General features: G+C 47.4%; 1 protein-coding gene across 1 annotated transcript in view; it reads left to right on the forward strand.

The window, feature by feature from the left end:
* Positions 1–1,531: 1,531 nt before the first annotated feature.
* Positions 1,532–23,765, forward strand: part of LOC137545291 (uncharacterized) — a 43,961-nt gene continuing 21,727 nt past the window's right edge. The window contains exons 1-3 of the mRNA XM_068266405.1: positions 1,532–1,796; positions 3,000–3,323; positions 6,948–7,271. Of these exons, the coding sequence (XP_068122506.1) occupies positions 1,547–1,796; positions 3,000–3,323; positions 6,948–7,271 (898 nt within the window). The 5' untranslated portion in view covers positions 1,532–1,546. The remainder of the gene's footprint in view (positions 1,797–2,999; positions 3,324–6,947; positions 7,272–23,765) is intronic.

Below are 23,765 nucleotides of genomic sequence, written 5' to 3' on the forward strand. Positions count from 1 at the left end.
CATTAAAAAGCATGGATATATATAATTTACTGTTTTAAAGTATGACATTCTGGCGCACTGCCGCTGTTGAAGTACAGGGAGGAAATTAGGGCGCACTGCCGGTACAATACATTTTTTCCTGCTCCCCTGCAGAGCACACTGTAACTTCCTTGTCCAGCGTTGTGCTACTCTCCTCACTTCAGCTGTCCTGCTGTATCCCCCGGTTACTTTCTTCTGCCTCCCCCGCCCCCTCGCACGTCCAATTTTGTCCCCCAGTGATTTCATCTCTGCCCTGGCCTGGAGTGTAATGCTACAACAGTCCAACCTAAGCAGATCTTACGAACAGCTGGTGGATGTATCTGCGCGCTGCCGCTGGAGACTTTCTGATCCACCAATCACGCGGGGGGGCGCTGCTCCAGAACTGCCAATCACCGCTGCTCATTTCTCTGCTCTGTCTGCTAATTGGACGCGATGGTCTCGGAGGCGGGAGCATTAGGTCCAATTAGCAGACGGAGCAGAGAAATGAGCAGCGGTGATTGGCAGTTCTGGAGCAGCGCCCCCCCGCGTGATTGGTGGATCAGAAAGTCTTCAGCGGCAGCGAGCAGATACATCCACCAGCTGTTCGTAAGATCTGCTTAGGTAGGACTGTTGTAGCATTACACTCCAGTCCGGGGCAGAGATGAAATCACTGGGAGACAAAATTGGACGTGCGGGGGTAGGCAGAAGACAGGAATCGGGGGACACCGCAGGACATGAGGGGCGGACCCCAGACCAACGATAAATAACGTTTTAAAGTTACTGCACATCTTTAAAACTATAAATACTGTTTTAAAAGATTTATCACTGTGCGCCATTTTTTCCCCACGCCATATTTTCCTGACCTGACATAAGGTATACACTGTGCACTACAAGGAGGACGGGAGTAGATGCTGCTGCTGCAGCCTAGCAAGTGGGGGAGAAAAATACATATATAAACAAATATAGTATAGAATATAGTATAGAATAGAAACAAATGGCGCACGGTGCCGCTGAAAAAGTGCTTAAAATGCTATTTTGCATTTTTATGTCATTGCGCCTATGACCTTTAAAGTCATATATTGTGATACTGCACTAAAACGCTATATAAAAAACGGTAATATAATGAAAATGCTAAATAGCATCTTATGCACTTTATCGGTGGCACCGTGCGCCATTTTTTCTCGGCACCACTTTTGGCTGTACGCCAGCAGGACAGTCAGGCAATTTGAAATAAAATATGTCATTCTTTAAATCTCTCGCTTCAGGTGTGCTCTAAAGGGAGGTCTGGTTTGATTAATAGCATCACATAGCAGAGTGGGTAACCCTGTATAGACAACTGTATATTGTCTGGGAAAGGCTGGATGCAGATATGGAAAAAAATGCACCATTTCAGACATCTTTTTCGACTCTTGGTTTGGTAGTAACTGATGTTTTCACATTATTATATTCATCATATTACCTACCACAGAACTCAGAATGTTATATTATCCCAACAGTGTCATCAGGACTGGAATATGTACAGACTGGATCGGACATCACTCGGTGTAATATGAAGTGTCCTGATGGCCTTCCCACTCTGCTGCTTTCCAGGCGATGTGGAGGGGAGGAGAGGGAGAGGCTGCTGCAGCTCATCTGTCACATCCGCTACACTGACCGATTCCACCCCAGATTTCACCTGGACACAGACAGCGGCTGCTGGACCCTCCCCCAGGCTGGGAGGGGAGACTCCTGTGTGTATGAGGTCCGGGATCGGGGTGCTGGAGATAAAGTCCTGTCCTCTACATCCATCCGTGTGCTGGGTAAGAGTCCATATCCTGCATCACACTTCCCTCTAACCTCCATTGTACTCTATGGGAGAGCTGACGTTATACCGCATGTCATAGAGGCCAGTAACACTGGTGACTGTATGTGGGGGAGGGGCTGCTGGACCCTCCCCCAGGCTGGGAGGGGAGACTCCTGTGTGTATAAGGTCCGGGATCGGGGTGCTGGAGATAAAGTCCTGTCCTCTACATTCATCCGTGTGCTGGGTAAGAGTCCATATCCTGCATCACACTTCCCTCTATACTCCATTGTACTCTATGGGGAGAGCTGACGCCGCATGTCATAGAGGCCAGTAACACTGGTGACTGTATGTAGGGAGGAGGTGGGTATTCTAGTTACAAGAATGGAAATGGAGCAGGGTTAACATCTGAAATATTTGGACCCCTCTATAGCAAGGAAAAATGTACTGTATGTTCCTCAACCACCATCCAAACAATCATATGACACATAATAAGTTGTAGGTTGTGTGTCCTGTTTCCATAACAAGTACTTAAATCCAAATTAGGCAGCACATCCCTCATATAACAAAATTAGGCAGCCATGCCCCCCAAATAATCTGTGATATGCTAAAAATTCTAACTTGCATGAAAACTTAATGCACATTGTATGCAGGCTGGAATTGGGTCAATGAGATTCAGCAGGAAGAGCTTTCGATCGACCCAGTTAAAGTGGACCTCCAGACTAAAAATCGACTCAGCAGAACTGAAAAGGCTTGGTGTTTCTTTAACAGTTTCACAGCATCAGAACTTTGTTTTTCTTACCCAAGCCTCATTTTTAGCTGCACAGAAGAAAACTGCCCGGGCATTTTTCCCCTGATGCTGTGCAAAGCATGATGGGATTTCTGATGTTGTTGTTCTCGTTCTGCTGTTTTGGTGCAAATTTTTTTTTGAATTTGAGATTTGAAGCCTAGCGCGCGCAGCTGGGACACAGGACAGTTGGAACTGTGTCTCATGCTCCCTGTCACCTCCTTTCAACCAAAAAGATGGCTGCCCCCATGAAATCACAAACATTTGCCTGTTCTTTTAAAATGGGGTGGGTAAGAGATCATATTACCTATGTATTTTAATTAACATAACTAATGTAACTCAATGACAGTATGTTTGTTTAGGCTGAAGTTCCCCTTTAAGTATATGAACAGAATTGTGTAAAACTGAAGTGGAAATAATGCTTTGTGATTTCAGATCAGGTGCCTGATATCCTTCATGTGGGATATTCTGTGGGGGACACAGTGACCCTCCGCTGCCTGGAGAGATGTGATGAAACAATACCCAGAGACAATATAACACAGATCACATGGAGGAGATACAACACAACTCATGTTCTCCTATTCAGTACTGATACACGGGGTGAGACCTTCTCCAACTTCTATGGCTCCAGATTCTCCCTCCAGGATCCGCTCACCCTGAAGATAAGAGATGCTCAGCGGTGTGATTCTGGGAATTACACCTGTGAGGTCACATCACTGATAGGCACCTGTATTTCCCATCACACCCTTCATGCGCCAGGTAAGTGAGTTGCTCTCTGTATCCAGCTGTGTCACCATTCCTGAATATAGTACCGTATTTTCTGGACTATGAGACCTTCCGGACTGTATGACGCACCTGGGTTTAGAGGGAAAAAAAATCAGGGGGAAATAAATACAAAACCAAAAAATTCTAACTTGCATGAAAACTTAATGTAAATACTATGCAGACTGGAATTAGGTCAATGAGATTTAAAGGAATACTTAAGTCTAGAAAAAAAAATGACATTTACTCACCTGGGGCATCCCTCAGCCCCCCGAAGCTGGATGGTGCCCTCGCAGCCCCGCTCCGATCGTCTTGTCCCTGCCGGCGGCTACTTCCGGTTCGGCGACAGCCGCCGACAGGCTGGGAACGTGGCTGATTTTCCGCGTTCCCAGCCGCTGCTATCACTCTCTATGCTGCTATAGCGTATATATATATATGCTTTAGCAGCATAGAGAGTGATAGCAGCGGCTGGGAACGCGGAAAATCAGCCGCGTTCCCAGCCTGTCGGCGGCTGTCGCCGAACCGGAAGTAGCCGCCGGCGGGGACAGGAGGATCGGAGCGGGGCTGCGAGGGCACCATCCAGCTTCGGGGGGCTGAGGGATGCCCCAGGTGAGTAAATGTCATTTTTTTTTCTAAACTTAAGTATTCCTTTAACACTAGTGTGATAACTGTTATCACGGCATTTATCACACGATCTGCCGCGTGCAAAGCTTTGTGCGCGTAAAGGATTACGCTCGCGTGTAAACAAAGGTTTGCTCGTGAAAGCACGCGTGATCGTGCTCAAACCTTCATTGATCACGCGAACGTAATCCTTTACACGCGCCGCAAACCTTTGCGCGTGCCAGATTGTGTTTTAACTGCCGTGATAGCAGTTATCAGACTTTAGTGAATCAAGCCCTAAGTGCTTTCGATTGTCCCAGTTCCAGACTGCATGTAGCCTGCATCACCATGGCCAGATTTAAGCACAGGCCATCTAGGCCATGGCCTAGGGCGGAAGGAGGGCTGGGGCGCTTGCCAAGCAGGCAGTTAGAGTTGCCACTCGCCACGCTTCTCAATTGCTGTGCTGCCGCTGTACATTGCACAGTCTGTGACAAGACGGAAGCAAATACAACAGTGGCAGCATGACAAACAGGGAGGCTTGTGTCACAATAGTCAGCGGGCAGCAGCCAATCACTACCCACTTTCCTCCCTTCCTCTTTCTCCAGCCTATTGGTGCAGAGCAGGATTTCGGTATTTGAACTGTGCTCTGCATGAAGGGTGGTCATGCTGCGCTGCTGGGGCTGATGGGTCAGGCGCCAAGTGTGACTATGATTAAAAGTCTACTGCAAACAAAGCCCGGTGTTCCCAGCTTGGCTTCTTGACATGCTGGCTCTGCATTCACCGCATCGCTGCCCACCCACATCTGCAACTCCAGCCCAGCATCGCCACTGTGATTGGCAGCAGACTCACATTTTCAGCTGCAGGATTTCTTTTCTCGCGCTGCCTACACGGAGATCCTGACTTTCAGAAACAGCCATGCCATGCTGCCCAGATCTTCAAGCGCTGCTCTACAAACCCACTGGCCACTTTGCCTACGTGCTGGAAATTGCACTTCTGACATCAAAGGGATACCAGATCATGTAGGACCTGTGGATTGGGGTATAGTATGCCAACAGGACTTGGAGTGTGTGTTGTATTTATTCCCAGGACAGGAGATACTGACCAGGGCCATGCCGAGGCAGAGGCAAGAGAGGCTCCAGCCTCAGGGCGCAGTGTAGGAGGGGCGCACAACTCTCACCTATCATTCCCCTATTGTGTTTAAAGCAGAGAGAAATAAGAAAAGGAGATACATGGCAGTGACTGCAAGACAGATAACTAGAGCTTAAGGTGTTAGGGGTGTTGTAGGCCCTGGGGTGCCTCTTAGCAATCAGTGTGTGACAGGTGGGAGGGGCACACTTTGGTGTCTCAGCCTTGGGTGCTGGAGGACCTTGTCCCAGCTCTGATACTGACTGCTGCCACAAGCTTTTCTTTAGCATTGAACTGCTACAATTTAAATTAACCATTTATTGGTTATATGAAAATCAAATCTTTATTATTTATATAGCTCTGACATCTTCTGTAGGGTTGTACAGGGTATATTGTCTTGTCACTAACTGTCCCTCAGAGAGGCTCACAATCTAATCTATACCATAGTCAAAGTATACGTATGTATTGTATGTATCATAGTCTAGGGCCAATTTAGGGGGAAGCCAATTAACTTATCTGTATGTTTTTGGGATGTGGGAGGAAACCAGAGTGCATGGAGGAACCCCATGCAGACACAGGGAAGAACATACAAACTCCTTGCAGATAGTGCCCTGGCTGGGATATGAACCAGGGACACAGTGCTGCAAGTGTGCCAGTGTGCTAACCCACTACTCCACCGTGACCACACAGATAGCGATTGGCCGTGGGGCGGCTGCTGGTAACAATGGGCCTAGGGTGATGGAATGTACAAATCCGGCCCTGTGCATCACATTTGCATATAAGCTGCAATTATTTGCAACGTATCGACCATCTCTACCTCTATGTAACAAAAACAAGCAGCCATGTACCCTAAATAACAATTATTTTCTATACGGGAGGGTAGGAGGCGCCCTTGGAGGTACTTCGGATCGCACTTTGGGTTTAGTACATCTATTTATGCATATAACAATTCTATAGGTTTAGATGAGAGTTAGATTCATATATTCCAATTTTGGAACTGCCAGTTTCTCTAATTGTTGTTTCAGAAATATGGAAAGATCCTACCTTAATAAGTAGTCACTCTCATATGATTGGGTAAAATGAGAATTTATTGTAGCACTTTAAAATGACAAAGCGTTTCGCGGTATACAACCGCTTCATCAGGTCGTGTTTCGTGCACGACCTGATGAAGCGGTTGTATACCGCGAAACGCGTTGTCATTTTAAAGTGCTACAATAAATTCTCATTTTACCCAATCATATGAGAGTGACTACTTATTAAGGTAGGATCTTTCCATATTTCTGAAACAACAATTAGAGAAACTGGCAGTTCCAAAATTGGAATATATGAATCTAACTCTCATCTAAACCTATAGAATTGTTATATGCATAAATAGATGTACTAAACCCAAAGTGCGATCCGAAGTACCTCCAAGGGCGCCTCCTACCCTCCCGTGTTGACTACCTCCCCTGGGACCAGGGGCCACCACCTTGGCAGGTGGTATTTTTTCTAAGGAGCTGCGACCGACAACATCCCGTCACAAGGCCGAGTGGGGACGGTACTTCCCCACACGCTTGATACAGTGGTTGCTTTATATGCAACCAAGCCTTGTGAGTATATACGATCTCTTACTTACTAAAGAAAAATCTAGTTGTGTGATACTGCACCAGATTGGGCTCCCGGTGTCTTCCCGCCCCTTTCTATTTCCTCCAGCACAAATTATTTTCTATAGACTGTCTATCACTCTATCTAGGTTCTGTCTCTATCTACAGCAGGTTCTATCTATCTATCTATCTATCTATCTATCTACCTACCCACCCATCCATCCATCCATCCATCTATCTATCATAGTATAAAAATATGAACAACATTCTGTATTACTGATACTGAAGTGAAAACAATTCTGTATGATTTCAGATCCGGAGCGTGTCTACGGTGTTTTTCGGGGATATTCTGCAGGGGACACAGTGACCATCCGCTGCCTGGAGAGATGTGATCCCACAATTCCCAGAGACAGTATATCACAGATCACATGGAGGAAACACAATCACTCTCACTTTCTGCTATTTAGTAGCGATACACGATATGGGGTCTTCTCCAACTTCTCCGACTCCAGATTCTCCTTCCGGGATCCGCTCACCCTGCAGATAAGAGACACTCAGTGGAGTGACGCCGGGAAATACTCCTGTGAGGTCACGTCAACCATCTGTTCCTCCGGTCACAACGCATATAGATTATATGGTAAGCTGCTCTCTGTATCCAGCTGTGTTTATTCACTATTCCCCCACATATAGAAATGTATGCTCAGCTGCCATGTTGTAACCACTACAGCCCACAGGTTGTTTTCACCTTAAAGGGACCCTGAGCGGTGAAAAAAAACCAAAATCGGAACTTACCTGGGACTTTCTCCAGCCCACTGCCTACTGTCACAGCGGCCGGAGTGACAGTACTGCACATGTGTGGTTTAGAGTTAGAAAACTGCGCATGTACAGTACTGTCATGCCGACCGTTGTGATGACGACTAGCCTGACACTCAGCCCGGGTGTCGCCGGTGATGGATTGTGCAGCGGGACCGGGAGAGGAGCCAGGAGGACGCCGGGGGACCTCCCGATCTACGGTGGGTTGGAGAAAGCCCCAGGTAAGTTCCGATTTCGTTTTTTTTCACTGCTCAGGGTCCCTTTAAAGGATAGATCCAAGCTGCATTTAAAAAAATGAGATGTACTTACCCGGAACTTCTTCCAGCCCCTGGCAGCCGATATGTCCCTCACTGCAGCTCCACTTCCAGCTGGTGTCCCAGAGTCCTCTTTGTTGCATATGCTGACTGGCATCTACTGCACCTGCATGACCACCGCTCGTGATTGCACTCCTGTGGTTTGGAGTGTTCTGCATCTGTGCAGAACACTCCAGACCACGTGAGCGTGAGTGCCACACACGCAGGCGCAGAAGATGCTGACCTATCACTACTTATCCCATTTAAATTATGTATATAGTTTATGTTTTATCTATGCCACAAATTAGGCTTTTTGGGAGTGATACTTGTTTTCAATACTTACTTTTTTTTCTATGCATTTTATAGGGAAATACAAGGAAAAAAATAAAAGAAATACACCAATTCACCAATTCCATTTTCTATGGTTTTAAAATAATCAATGCTACTATAGATAAAACCCACACATTTTATTTGACCATTTGTCCCAGCTATCACATAGTTCCTTGTACAGTGTATGGCGACTATGTTATTTGGAAAAGAAGGTGTTTTTTTTCTGTTTTGTGTCTTTTGTACCCTTGCAATAATTAAGTATTCATTTGCTAAAATAATAAGTAATGTACTCTCATTACATACAGATTAAAAAAAGTTCAGACCCTAAGGTAACTATTTGCATCTTTTTTTTGCTGTCACTTTTTTTTTAGCATGTGTTCATGTTTGGTAGCTTCAAGATCTCTATCGGCCGCCGCTACACACAGCCACTCTCTGCCGTGCCACAAGAGGGACGTGGCTCTCAGCTATACTAAGTATAGCTGAGAGGTGCAGTGCGGCAGGAAGCAGTTGTGTGTGGTGACCGGCAGAGATCTACTCTGTATCTCTATACTCATTTCTCCTAGGGAGGGGGCTGGCATCTGGGGGTCCCCTTCCTAAAATGGAATTCCCAGAAGCCACCATGAAACCCCCTTAGGGCATCGCCGACCCCCACCTCCTCCTAGAGCACCGTAGGTTAGGAAGAGCCCCTTGTCCAAGGATTGAACAAGAGCTCCGGGGGGGAGGGGAAGGCTTGGCCGCTCCTCTCCTCCTCGGGCTGGTATAACTCAGTGTGCAAAGCACCACATGGCTGGGGCTCTCCATTCTGGCTATCCCAGTCTGCATGGGGAACAAGGGGTTAAAGAGGCTCCAGAGAGGGGATCCCACATCATTTATTTATTTCCCACACTCTGAAAATATCTAAAATAAATAAATACATTTATATACATGTTTAGAGATGGCCCGAACGGTTCGACCGCGAATGAATTCTTGCAAACTTCGGTGGTTCGCGTTCGGGGTGAACCGCGAACCTTTATGCGAGTTCGACCCGCCTCCTATACTACATCATTAGGGTCAACTTTGACCCTGTACATCACAGTCAGCAGACACAGGGTAGCCAATCAGCCAACCCCTTATAAAAAGCAGGCAGCTTCAGCCATTTCACTCACTCATGTGGCTGTAGTAATTAGAGAAGGGAGAGGTGCTGCAGAGACATTAGGGAAAGCTTAGTTAGGCTAAAGTTAGGCTTGTTAGGCTGCTCCTTCATGCTACTTATTGCTAAAAATCACTCCTCATCCCCAACAGCTCTTTTGAGAGCTAATGTTGTCCTTGTGATCTATTTTTTGTGTGTGTCCCACTGACACTTGTGTTGCATATACAGCTCTGTCAGTCAGTCGCAGCTGCTGGACCTTGGCCCCTTGGTAATTCCTACTGTGCCACTGCCAGCCATGCCCAGCACATTCAGTGACTACCTGTGTGTGTGACAGCTGCACATTTGTAATACCCATCACTGCATACCTACCTGTTGTTCAGTGCACCCTCCTACCTACGTGAGCGCACGCAGTGTGATATTTAATACCACCAGTCACTGTACCTGTTCACGGTTCCTGTGTGTGTGTAACAGCTGCACATTTTTAATACCAATCACTGCATATACCTACCTGTTGTTCAGTGCACCCACCTACCTATGTGAGTGCACGCAGAGTGATATTTAATACCACTAGTGTCACAGGAGCCCTAGTGGTCAGACCGCAAATTGCCTTCCAAACGGTGCCAGCGCACGGTTCGTGCGAACTCTGGTCACAGTCAATGCGCAGGAACCGTTGGGAATTGGCCGCAGACCAACCAGAAGGGAGCCTGTGAGGTACGGTAATTACAACTTACACACGATTTCAGGGTATAACTGCCACCACCTCTGTTACCATGGGACAGAGGAGCCCGCTGCCTGTCTGAGCCCAGATCTACAAATAAAACGGTTAAACACACTCTATTCTGTCTAGTTAACCACAATACAATAGTAGCGTCTCCTCAGAGACCTGGGATCAGTTTCTGTGTATGCTGAATAATAGGGTAGCTAGAACATCAACTGACGATAGCATCGGTTTATTGAAAGCAATATAAATAATTAATATATACAGACAATTATTAAAATCAACAATTATTGAGAAATTAATAGCTGGTATGAAAAATAAAAGAAAGGGAGAAAAAATACTTAGTTCCTGGAAAGATGTCCTTTTGTGGGAAGAATCATAAAGTCCTTGGTTTCAAGTTCCGCAAAGTTCTTTGTTCCAGAGCTAAACTCAAAGTTCAGCAAGATGGCCGCCAACCATGTGTCCTCTGGCTGGCAGTATGCTTTTGTGAAGATGAAATTTGGAGGACTGAGGGGAGGGCCCCTCGCAGATACTTTTGCTGAAGCTGGTTTGGGGGTGTGGCAATGCCAGCCCCCTCTGAATTACCAACCAATGACAGTTTATTCCCTCTGAGAGATTTTAGGGCTAAACTTATAAAATGCTGTAACTCATGAACGATTCACGTTATATTTAGGGGGATAACAGATTCATACTTGTCGGAAAATACAGATTAATATGACATCAGACATGGCTAGTGCAGCGGACCCAGTTCTTGAGAAGGGTCATACCTCAATAACCGGACGGGCCATCACAATGAATATCAGCATGATGGCCAGATTTTACCGAATAAGACTATATGAATTTCATAGCTGTGCGACATTCGGTTTTCGTATACCGACAGGAAATCATACCACCCAGGCTTTCAGATTGGCCATTCATCGGTGCCAAGAAGTCTGGGGGGAACGTAGGTGTGGAGTAGCCCCCTGCTGGGGAGGGAAGCCTTCTCTAAATAGAGTCCCCAGCTGGTGACTAGAGAGGTAATGAAAGATAAACATTCTAAGCTAATTAACACATCAAAAGACATCCTGCATCTACGTCCAGGGCAGAGGAGAAAAACTTGTACTTTAAAAAAAACCAGGAATGTCCGTTCTGCTTCCTGTAATGGCTGCACAAATTTAGCCAGACAGCGATCAGAAATTGGACTACGCTGCTCCTTCCAATTCGCCTGCGTTTCTCACGGCTGTTCCGTGACAACTAGTCACTGTACCTGTTCACGGTACCTGTGTGTGTGACAGCTGCACATTTGTAATACCCATCAATGCATACCTACCTGTTGTTCAGTGCACCCATCTACCTACGTGAGCACACGCCGTGTGATATTTAATACCACCAGTCACTGTACCTGTTCACGGTACCTCTGTGTGTGTGTGACAGCTACACATTTGTAATACCCATCACTGCATATCTACCTGTTGTTCAGTGCACCCTGTTACCTACGTGAGCGCACGCAGTGTGATATTTAATACCACCAGTCACTGTACCTGTTCACGGTACCTGTGTGTGTGTGTGTGACAGCTGCACATTTTTAATACCAATCACTGCATATACCTACCTGTTGTTCACACCTACTTACATGAGTGCACGCAGTGTGATATTTAATACCACTAGTCACTGTACCTGTTCACGGTACCTGTGTGTGTGTGAGACAGCTGCACATTTGTAATACCCATCACTGCATACCTACCTGTTGTTCAGTGCACCCACCTACCTAGGTGAGCACACGCAGTGTGATATTTAATACCACCAGTCACTGTACCTGTTCACGGTACCTGTGTGTGTGTGTGTGACAGCTCCACATTTGTAATACCCATCACTGCATACCTACCTGTTGTTCAGTGCACCCACCTACCTACGTGAGTGCAGTCACTGTACCTGTTCACAGTACCTGTGTGTTTGTGTCTGACAGCTGCACATTTGTAATACTCATCACTGCATATGCCTACCTGTTGTTCAGTGCACCCACCTACCTACGTGAGCGCACGCAGTGTGATATTTAATACCACCAGTTCACGGTACCTGTGTGTGTGTGACAGCTCCACATTTGTAATACCGATCACTGCATATACCTACCCCCATCACTGCATATACCTACCTGTTGTTCAGTGCACCCACCTACTTACGTGAGCGCACGCAGTGTGATATTTAATACCACCAGTCACTGTACCTGTTCATGGTACCTGTTGTGTGTGTGTGTGTATATGTGTGACAGCTGCACATTTGTAATACTAGTCATTGCATAATTGTTCACAGTACCTACGTGAGCGCTCGCTGTTTAATATACCAGTCACTGCATATCTGTTAACTGCACCTGTGTGACAGCTGCACATTGTATTGTAATACTAATCACTGCATACCTTTCACTGCACCTGTGTGACTGCACATTGTATTAGTCAAGTCAGTGCATACCTTTCACTTCATCCCCCCCCCCCCCGATATGAACAAAAAAGGCAGAGGCAGACCCAGAGGCAGGCCACCCAGCAGGTCTGTTCGAGGTCGTGCTGACGTGATTTTGTGCAGTCCTGGACCAAAGTATAGTGCTCAGAAGAAGGCACGTCCCATCAACTCCCAAGATTGTCAGGACGTAGTTGACTATTTAACACAGAACACCTCATCTTCCGCAGCCACCAGCGCTACTACTAGCACCACATCCGTTTCATTTGTCACTTCGCAGGAGTTATTTGGTGGGGAATTAACTGATTCACAGCCACTATTGTTACAACAAGAGTAAGGCGCTAAGCAAGTTACACCACCTCATATATCTGAGTTAGGCGTCACTATGGACGTAAGGTGTGAGGAGGAGGATGATGAAGTACCTGCTGTTGGTGCAGTTTTGGAGGTGTCTGTTACAAGCAAAGCTGTGGAGCATGATTATGACAATGATTATGATTATGATACTGGCTGGCATAGATGTCACGTGGGATCCTAATAGACATCATGACCAGGGAGACAGTTCAGAGGGGGAGTAAGACAGGAGTAGGAGGAGATAAGTTGCTGAAAGAAGCAGAGGGAGCTCGTTGTCAGAAACAGCTGGTGGCAGTGTCCGGCGCCATGTATCGCCACCTATGGACAGCCAGCCAACATGCCCTTCAACGTCAGCTGCTGATGCCACCATAGTGCCAACACCCCAGGAGGGTTCAGCTTTGTGGAATTTTTTTCATGCGTCTGCCTCAGATCAGAGCAATGCCATCTGTTCTCTCTGCCGCCAAAAATTGAGCCGTGGAAAGGCCAACACCCGCATAGGGACAACTGCCTTACGAAGGCACATGGAGAAAAGGCACAAACTGCAATGGCAAGACCACCTGAGGAAAAGCAGCACACAAAAGCAAAGCCATCCTCCTTCTCCTTCAGGTGCATCATCTTCAGCCTCTTTCTCCCTTGCACCTTCACAATCACAGCCACCCTCCTCCACTCCACCTTTCACCTTGAGCGGTTCATGTTTCTCTGCCCACAGCAGCAGCCAGGTGTCCGGGGGGGGGGGGGGGAATCTTTGAGTGGAAGAAGCCAATGTCTGCCAGTCACCCTCTTGCCCGGTGTCTGACAGCTGGCTTGGCGGAACTGTTAGCACGCCAGCTGTTACCATACCAGCTGGTGGACTCTGAGGCTTTCTGTAAATTTCTGGCCATTGGGACACCGCAGTGGAAGATACCAGGCCGCAATTATTTCTCTAAAAAGGCGATACCCAAACTGTACCATGAAGTTGAGAGGCAAGTGGTGTCATCTCTGGCACACAGCGTTGGGTCAAGGGTCCATCTGACCACGGATGCCTGGTCTGCCAAGCATGGTCAGGGCAGGTACATTACTTACACAGCCCATTGGGTCAACCTGGTGACCGCTGGCAAACAGGGAGTACGTGGCTGTGCAGCGGACCAACTTGTGACACCTCCACGGCTTGCAGGCAGGCCTCCTGCCACCTTCTCTCTTTCTCCTCCTACTCCTCCTGCTACATCCTCTTCACTGTCGTCGTCCTCCTCCTCCTTGGCTGAGTGGCTGTACAACTCTACTGGTGCTGCGATCTCCTCTCCAGCTACACACTCCCCGGTTCCCCAGGGCCTATGCTGCATGCCAGGTACAACGGTGTCACGCCATCTTAGACATGTCTTGCCTCAAAGCGGAGAGTCACACTGGAGCAGCTCTCCTGGCTGCTCTTAACAAACAGGTGGATCAGTGGCTGACCCCGCACCAACTAGAGATCCACAACGTGGTGTGTGACAATCGCAGCAATCAAATTTCGGCTTTCAATTAGGGAAAGTTGACACATGTGCCCTGCATGGCCCATGTGCTCAATCTAATAATTCAGAGATGTGTGTGTAAGTACCCAGGCTTACAGGACGCCCTGAAGTAGTTCAGGGAGTTGTGTGGGCATTTCAGCCGGTCTTACACGGCCATGGCATGCTTGGCCGATATTCAGCGGAGAAAGAACTTGCCGGTGAGACGCTTGATTTGCGATAGCCCGAATCGCTGGAATTCAACCTTCCTTATGTTTAGCCGCCTGCTACAACAGAATAAAGCCGTCAACCAGTATCTCTACAACTACAGTAGAAGGACCCACTGTGGGGAGATGGGGATGTTCTGGCCGAAGTACTGGACACTCATGCGAAACGCCTGCAGGCTCATGCGGCCGTTTGAGGAGGTGACCAACCTGGTGAGTCGCAGTAAAGGCGCCATCAGCGACTTGATCCCATATGCTTTCTTCCTGGAGTGTGCCGTGCGTAGAGTGGTGGATCAAGCTGTGGAGGAGCGTGAACAGGAACAGTTACAGGAACAAGAGGAAGAGTTGTGCGATCAATTCTCCGAACCAGATGTTTCCTCAACACCTGCACACAGGAGGGGGGAGGAGGAAGAGTCGTGTGAGGAAGAGGAGTCAGATGATGAGGAAGGTCGTTTTTTGGAGGAGGAGGAGGCGGAAGAACAACTGCAGCAGGCGTCGCAGGGGGCTTGTGCTGCTCAACTTTCCCGTGGTATTGTTCGTGGCTGGGGGGAGGAGGAGAACTTACCTAATGTCACTGAGGAAGAGCAAGAGGAGATGGATAGTACGTCTGCATCCAAATTTGTGCAGATGGCGTCTTTCATGCTGTCCAGCCTGTTCAGGGACCCCCGTATAAAAAAACTCAAGGGGAATGAACTGTACTGGGTGGCCACGATACTAGACCCTCGGTATAAGCACAAAGTGGAGGGGATGTTTCCAAATCACCAGAAGGAAGAAAGGATGCAGCACTTGCAGAACAAGCTGGCAACTATGCTTTACAATGCGTTTAAGGGTGATGTCACAGCACAACGCAATAAAGGTACCACTGCCAGTAATCCTTCTCCCATGTCCACGCAGGCAAGGACAGGACGCTCTAGCGATCTCATGGTTATGTCGGACATGCGAACATTCTTTAGTCCAACGCCTTAGCCCTTCCAGATCCACCCTCCACCAAAGCCTAGACCGGCAGGTAGCCGACTACCTGGCCTTAACTGCGGATGTAGACACTCTGAGCAGTGATGAACCCCTGGACTACTGGGTGCGCAGGCTTGACCTGTGGCCAGAGCTGTCCCAATTTACCATCCAACTTCTGTCTTGCCCTGCCTCAAGCGTCCTGTCAGAAAGGACCTTCAGTGCAGCTGGAGGCATTGTCACTGAGAAGAGAAGTCGCCTAGGTCACAAAAGTGTTCAGTACCTCACCTTTATCAAAATAAATGAGGCCTGGATCCCGGAGGGCTACTGCCTGCCCCAAGACTAAGTCAGTCCCCACACACAGCATCTCTGCCTGCACGCCGTGTGACTGCCTGCCCCAAGACGAAGTCGCTCCCCACACAGCATCTCTGTCTGCAGGCCACTTGACTGCCTTCTCCGCCACCACCAACAGGGTCCAGGACTCCAGGCGGATTCCTGAATTTTTAAGGCCGCTGCTAGCAGCGGTTGCTATAGTAATTTTTTGGGTGTGTGTACATGCCTGCCTAATTTTTCTGGCTGCACTGCAGCTGCAACAACAAAACTAAAGGCATGTACATGTGTCAATTCCCCTTCATGATCGTTACCTTGCTGCGGTGAAGGGGCTTGCGTATCACAATGAAGCAATGACCGCTGGCTATATGAAAGTGTTGGGGGGCACACCTGACCCAAGATAATAAGGTTGTTGCTTCATTGTGGACAGACCAAATTTGATCAGCTGGACAGTCACTGTTGGTCCATCATTGAGCTACCACAGCCCGGCGACCATATGGGCTTGCACTCTCACCATGGTGCGCACCAGTTCAGCACGGCCGGTACTACACAAACAGCTGTTTGCGGTGCGTTACATGGTGAGTTTGGTGTGTCAGTGTGAAGCAGTACACTAATTACACTACCTGATTGATGTATACACATGCAAGATGTTTTAAAGCACTTTATGCCTGCAATTTAGCATTGCAATGTGATTTCTGCCCTTAAAACGCTGCTGTGCGTCAAATCCAGATTTTTCCCCGGGACTTTTGGCGTGTATCCCACTCCACCATGAAAAAACTCAGGTGTTAGACCCCTTGAAACATCTTTTCCATCACTTTTGTGGCCAGCATAAGTGTTTCTAGTTTTTAAAGTTCGCATCCCCATTAAAGTCTATTGTGGTTCGAAAAGTTTGCGCGAACCGAACTTTTTGCGGTGGTTCGGTTTAGAGGTTCACGAACTGAGAATCGGAGGTTTGAGCCATTTCTATGCATGTTAATACATTATCTGTCATCTTTTTTCCACTAACTTTAAAATTGATTTTCTCTTAACCACTTAAGGACTGCGGTCATAAAACCCCTTAAAGGGAACCAGAGATGAACGATTCACACAAAATAAACATATCAGTTGATAGCTTGTAAAGAATAAATGCTCTACCTGATAATTTCGCCACTCTGGTGTGCCTTTTTGAGTGTTTTTTATCCATTATTGCTCCAGGAAATATCCAATATGGCTGCCGGCTCATATGCCTTCTGTTTCCAGGTTATAAGCTGTTCTGGATGTGCGGTCTAGGCTATATGAGACTCTAGACAAGCAGGGATGCTGCAGCCTTTCATCTGTCTGCTTTCAACTTTATTATTCTGGTATGCTGTGTGGCTGCCTGTAGGAAGTGTCTCTCATAGGAATGAAACTGCATACAGTAGTAGATAATGACTGGCTGCACACTGCACACAGATACACTGTTTCAGAGCTTCTTTCTCGGCAGCAGCAGCCCCTCCCATGTCAACAGCTCTGAGTATGAAATCTGATCCAGGAGGTGGCAGGCTTGGGCTTGAAAAGACTTCACAGAAGAGTGACTCAGGTATAATGATTCCAGGTCAAACCTCGACTGAATAGTCGGTGGATTCTTATCACAGTTGATAACAGATAGATTAGACTGAGAAGAATAAAACTAAAAGCAGGGTAGGTGTTTACTGTCATGTTCCCACTGATAAATGTAATAAAATACATGAGGGTGCTTTATCTCTGGTTCTCTTTAAGAACCAGACACTTTTTTTCCATTCAGACCACTGCAGCTTTAACGGTTTATTGCTCGGTCATACAACCTACCACCTAAATGAATTTTACCTCCTTTTCTTGTCCCTAATACAGCTTTCTTTTGATGCTATTTGATTGCTGCTGCGATTTTTAGTTTTTATTACCATATATTCATCAAAAAAGACATGAATTTTGTCAAAAAAATGAATTTCTGTGCTGATATTTTTCAAATAAAGTAAAATTTCTATATACATTTTTGTCCAAATTTATTGTGTTACATGTCTTTGATAAAAAAAATCCAATAAGTGTATATTTATTGGTTTGGGTAGAAGTTATAGCGTTTACAAACTATGGTGCCAAAAGTGAATTTTCCCTTTTTGAAGCATCTCTGACTTTTCTGAGCACCTGTCATGTTTCATGAGGTGCTAGAATTCCAGGATAGTACAAATACCCCCCAAATGACCCCATTTTGGAAAGAAGACATCCCAAAGTATTCACTAAGAGGCATGGTGAGTTCATAGAAGATTTTATTTTTTGTCACAGGTTAGCGGAAAATTACACTTTTTGACGAAAAAAATAAATAATAAAAGTTTCCATTTCTGCTAACTTGTTACAAAAAAAAAAAAAGAAATCTGCCACGGACTCACCATGCCCCTCTCTGAATACTTTGGGTGTCTACTTTCCAAAATGGGGTCATTTGTGGGGTGTGTTTACTGTTCTGGCATTTTGGGGGGTGCTAAATTGTAAGCACCCCTGTAAAGCCTAAAGGTGCTCATAGGACTTTGGGCCCCTTAGCGCACCTAGGCTGCAAAAAAGTGTCACACATGTGGCATCGCCGTACTCAGGAGAAATAGTATAATGTGTTTTGGGGTGTATTTTTACACATACCCATGCTGGGTGGGACAAAATATATCTGTAAATTAGATTTTTTTGATTTTTTTTTACACACAATTGTCCATTTACAGAGATATTTCTCCCACCCAGCATGGGTATGTGTAAAAATACACCCCAAAACACATTATACTACTTCTCCCGAATATAGAGATACCACGTGTGGCACTTTTTTTGCACCCTAACTGCGCTAAGGGGCCCAAAGTCCAATGAGTATCTTTAGAATTTCACAGGTCATTTTGAGACATTTGGTTTCAAGACTACTCCTCACGGTTTAGGGCCCCTAAAATGCCAGGACAGTATAGGAACCCCACAAATGACCCCATTTTAGAAAGAAGACACCCCAAGGTATTCCGTTAGGAGTATGGTGAGTTCATAGAAGATTTTATTTTTTGTCACAAGTTAGCGGAAAATGACACTTTGTGAAAAAAACAATAAAAATCAATTTCCGCTAACTTGTGACAAAAAAAAAATCCTCTATGAACTTACCATACTCCTAACAGAATACCTTGGGGTGTCTTCTTTCTAAAATGGGGTCATTTGTGGGGTTCCTATACTGCCCTGGCATTTTAGGGACCCTAAACCGTAAGGAGTAGTCTTGAAACCAAATGTCTCAAAATGACCTGTGAAATCCTAAAGGTACTCATTGGACGTTAGGCCCCTTAGCGCACCTGGGCTGCAAAAACGTGTCACACATGTGGTACCGCTGTACTCAGGAGAAGTAGTATAATGTGCTTTGGGGTGTATTTTTACACATACCCATGCTGGGTGGGAGAAATATCTCTGTAAATGGACAATTGTGTGTAAAAAAATCAAAAAAATTGTCATTTACAGAGATATTTCTCCCACCCAGCATGGGTATGTGTAAAAATACACCCCAAAACACATTATACTACTTCTCCTGAGTACGGCAATACCACATGTGTGACACTTTTTTGCAGCCTAGGTGCGCTAAGGGGCCCAACGTCCTATTCACAGGTCATTTTGAGGCATTTGGTTTCTAGACTACTCCTCACGGTTTAGGGCCCCTAAAATGCCAGGGAAAAAAACCCAATGAAAATCAATTTCAGCTAACTTTTGACAAAAAAATAAAATCTTCTATGAACTCATCATACACCTAACGGAATACCTTGGGGAGTCTGCTTTCTAAAATGGGGTCACTTGTGGGGTTCCTATACGGCCCTGGCATTTTAGGGGCCCAAAACCGTGAGGAGTAGTCTAGAAACCAAATGCCTCAAAATGACTGTTCAGGGGTATAAGCATCCGCAAATTTTGATGACAGGTGGTCTATGAGGGGCTAAATTTTGTGGAACCAGTCATAAGCAGGTTGGCCTCTTAGATGACAGGTTGTATTGGCACTGAAGTGCAGGAAGCGCAGGATGTTCTCAAATCATGACCTGGACATGGCAGCAGAGAACATAGGCATGTGATGTATTGGGTGCGTAGACCAATAAGACCGCAATTAGAGTTGGGCCGAACCTCCGATTTTAGGTTCGCGAACCGGGTTCGCGAACTTCCGCGGAAGGTTCGGTTCGCGTTAAAGTTCGCGAACCGCAATAGACTTCAATGGGGATGCGAACTTTGAAAAAAAAAAATAATTATGCTGGCCACAAAAGTGATGGAAAAGATGTTTCAAGGGGTCTGACACCTGGAGGGGGGCATGGCGGAGTGGGATACACGCCAAAAGTCCCCGGGAAAAATCTGGATTTGACGAAAAGCAGCGTTTTAAGGGCAGAAATCACATTGAATGCTAAATGACAGGCCTAAAGTGCTTTAAAACATCTTGCATGTGTATACATCAATCAGGTAGTGTAATTAAGGTACTGCTTCACACTGACACACCAAACTCCACTGAACAGAACAGGTATGCAGTGGCGGGTTCACTGAACAGGTATGCAGTGGTGGGTTCACAGAACAGGTATGCAGTGGTGGGTTCACAGAACAGGTATGCAGTGGCAGCAGGATCACTGAACAGGTATGCAGTGGTGGGTGGGTTCACAGAACAGGTATGCAGTGGTGGGTTCACAGAACAGGTATGCAGTGGCAGGATCACTGAACAGGTATGCAGTGGTGGGTGGGTTCACAGAACAGGTATGCAGTGGCAGCAGGATCACTGAACAGGTATGCAGTGGTGGGTGGGTTCACAGAACAGGTATGCAGTGGCAGGATCACTGAACAGGTATGCAGTGGTGGTGGGTGGGTTCACAGAACAGGTATGCAGTGGCAGGATCACTGAACAGGTATGCAGTGGCAGGATCACCGTACAGGTATGCAGTGGGCTGAGGGCTCACTGAACAGAACAGGTATGCAGCCAGGAAGAAGTTAAGCCTAACTAATCTTTCCCTATATGAGAGACTGCAGCAGCTCGCCCTACTCTCACTAATGCAGGCACACGAGTGGCCGTAATGGCCGCCGCTGCCTGCCTTATATAAGGGGGGTGGGGCTCCAGGGGCTAGTGTAGCCTAATTGGCTACACTGGGCCTGCTGACTGTGATGTAGAGGGTCAAAGTTGACCCTCAGGTGCATTATGGGGCGAACCGAACTTCTTCCGCAAAACGTTCGCGTGCGGTACCCGCACGCGAACCACCTAAGTTCGCGCGAACCACGTTCGCCGGCGAACCGTTCGGCCCAACTCTAACCGCAATACATTATTTTTGACTAGACCCATGTTAAGGAGAAGGCCCCAAAAAATGTTACATTCGGAATCTTGGAGTGGCTTCCACCGAAAAGGCTGGGCATAGTAGCTTCTTGGATTGGCAGTTGCGTATTGTGTGGCATAACGGTTGGTCTCGCCACAATTAAGTCATACCAGCAGTGGTCAGAAAAAAAAAATTCTGTCACTGCAGTGGGGCGGGTGAGGGTTTGGCCGGGTGATCAGAAGCCTGCAGGGGGGCAGATTAGGGCCTGGTCTGATGGATAGGAGTGCTAGGGGGTGACAAGTGGTGACAGGAGGTGATTGATGGGTGTCTCAGTGGATGATTAGAGGGGAGAATAGATGCAATAAATGCACTGGGGAGGTGATCGGAAAGGGGTCTGAGGGGGATCTGAGGGTTTGGCCGAGTGATCAGGAGCCCACACGGGGCAAATTAGGGCCTGATTTGATGGGTAGGTGTGCTAGGGGGGGTGACATGAGGTGATTGATGGGTGTGAATAGAGGGGGCAATAGAGGCAAGCAATGCACTGGGGAGGTGATCGTGGGTATCTGAGGGTGATCTGAGGGTGTGGACCGGTCATTGGGTGCCCGCAAGGGGCAGATGAGGGTCTGATCTGATGGGTATGATGGGTAGCAGTGACAGGTGGTGACAGGGGGTGATTAGAGGGGAGAACAGATGTAAATAATGCACTGGCGAGTTGATCAGAGGGAGTCTGGGGGGCTATCTGAGGGTGTGGGCAGGTGATTGGGTGTCCGCAAGGGGCAGATTAGGGTCTAATCTGATGGGTAGCAGTGACAGGGGGTGACGGGGTGATTGATATGTGATCAGTAGGTGATTACAGGGGAGAATATATGCAAGCAATGCACTGGTGAGTTGATCAGAGCGGGTCTGGGGGGCTATCGGAGGGTGTGGGCGGGTGATTGGTTGCCCGCAAGAGGCAGATTAGGGTCTGATCTGATGGGTAGCAGTGACAGGTGGTGACGGGGTGATTGATAGGTGATCAGTAGGTGATTACAGGGGAGAATATATGCAAGCAGTGCACAGGCAAGTTGATCAGAGGGGGTCTGGGGGGCTATTTGAGGGTGTGGCGGGTGATTGGGTGCCCGCAAGGGGCAGATTAGGGTCTGATCTGATGGGTAGCAGTGACAGGTGGTGACGGGGTGTTTGATGGGTGATTGATGAGTGTTCACTGGGTGATTAGAGGGGAGAGCAGATGTAAACAATGCACTTTCGGAGGTGATCTGAGGGTGGGTCTGCGGGCAATCTGAGGGTGTGGGCGGGTGATCAGGTCCCCACAAGGGGCAGGTTATGGTCTGAGCTGATGGGTGGCAGTGACAGGGGGTGATTGATTTGTGAATAACAGGTGATTGACAGGTGATTACAGGGGAGAATAGATGTATACAGTACACGGGGGGGGGGGTCTGGGGAGGATCTGAGGGGGTGGGAGGTGATCAGGAGCCCCCAGGGGGCAGTTTAGGACCTGATCTAAAAAATAGCGTTGACAGATAGTGACAGGGAGTGATTGATGGGTGATTAGGGGGGTGATTGGGTGCAAACAGGGGTCTGGGGGGTGGGCAGGGGGGGGGGTCTGAGGGGTGCTGTGGGCGATCAGGGGGCAGATCAGTGTGTTTGGGTGCAGACAGGGAGGACTGCAGCCTGCCCTGGTGGTCCTTCGATCACTGGGACCACCAGGGCAGGAGGCAGCCTGTATAATACGCTTTGTATACATTACAAAGTGTATTATACGCTTCTAACGTGGCGATCGAGGGGTTAACAACAGCCGGCGGGTTGACGTCGCGGGTGGGCGGAGCCTATTGCCGGTGGATGAGCGTGATCCCCAGCCAGATACAGTCCCAGGACCCGACGCCCATCGGCGTTCCGTGGTCCTAGGCATGCCACTTTGCCGACGCCCATAGGCAGTGGGTGGTCGCAGGGCTGTGCCGAGGCAGAGGCAAGAGAGGCTCCAGCCTCAGGGCGCAGTTTAGGAGGGGGCGCACAACTCACTCAGCTATATCATTCCCCTTTTGGGTTTGCAGCAAAGATAAATAAGAAAAGTGGTTACATAGCAGGGACTGCAAGCCAGATAACTAGAGATTAAAGTGTTGGAGCCCTGGGGTGCCTCTTAGTCCAATAGCAATCAGTGTGTGATGGGTAGGAGGGATGGAGGGGCGCACTTTGGTGTGTCAGCCATGGGGGCTGGAAGACCTTGTCCTGACTCTGGGCGGTCGGCAAGTGGTTAAACTACAAGGTCTTTTAGAAAAAAATTTTCCCACTCTCCTCCTTAATATACCCTGTATATTTGGTGTTTTTAGCATGTATGGGGCTTTTCTATTAACCGCTAAAGTTGGTGGGCATTGACTTTAAAGGAATCATCAGCCATAAAATGCTGCTTCCTGATATACTTACCCGGGGCTTCCTCCAGCACCTTGCAGCCGACATGCCCCACGCTGCTCAACACAACAAATGAGCCAAATAATAAACATCGCCTAGGATGTAACAACTGACCATACATAAAGAGAAGAAAAGCCATCCATAAGGCAATCTCAAGATAAAGTATCACAAGTATGCTATCTGAGAAATACAGCAATATATAAATCAAGTATTTAGCACCATCCAGTGGTTACTTAGAAAAAAAAATACATATATCCCGGCACATCACCTCTAGTTAGGACATTAAATAAATTATTAGGGAAAGGGAGGTGCTGAAGGGGGTGTGACTAGAAACAGCAAAAATCAATTAACCCTTCGCACTCTCACATGCAAATGTTCAAACAAATGCATTCACAGATTCACTCATCCAGGCACAACTGTTATCCCTACAGC

Source organism: Hyperolius riggenbachi, chromosome 2, assembly GCF_040937935.1.
Source record: "Hyperolius riggenbachi isolate aHypRig1 chromosome 2, aHypRig1.pri, whole genome shotgun sequence".
Taxonomy (NCBI): domain Eukaryota; kingdom Metazoa; phylum Chordata; class Amphibia; order Anura; family Hyperoliidae; genus Hyperolius; species Hyperolius riggenbachi.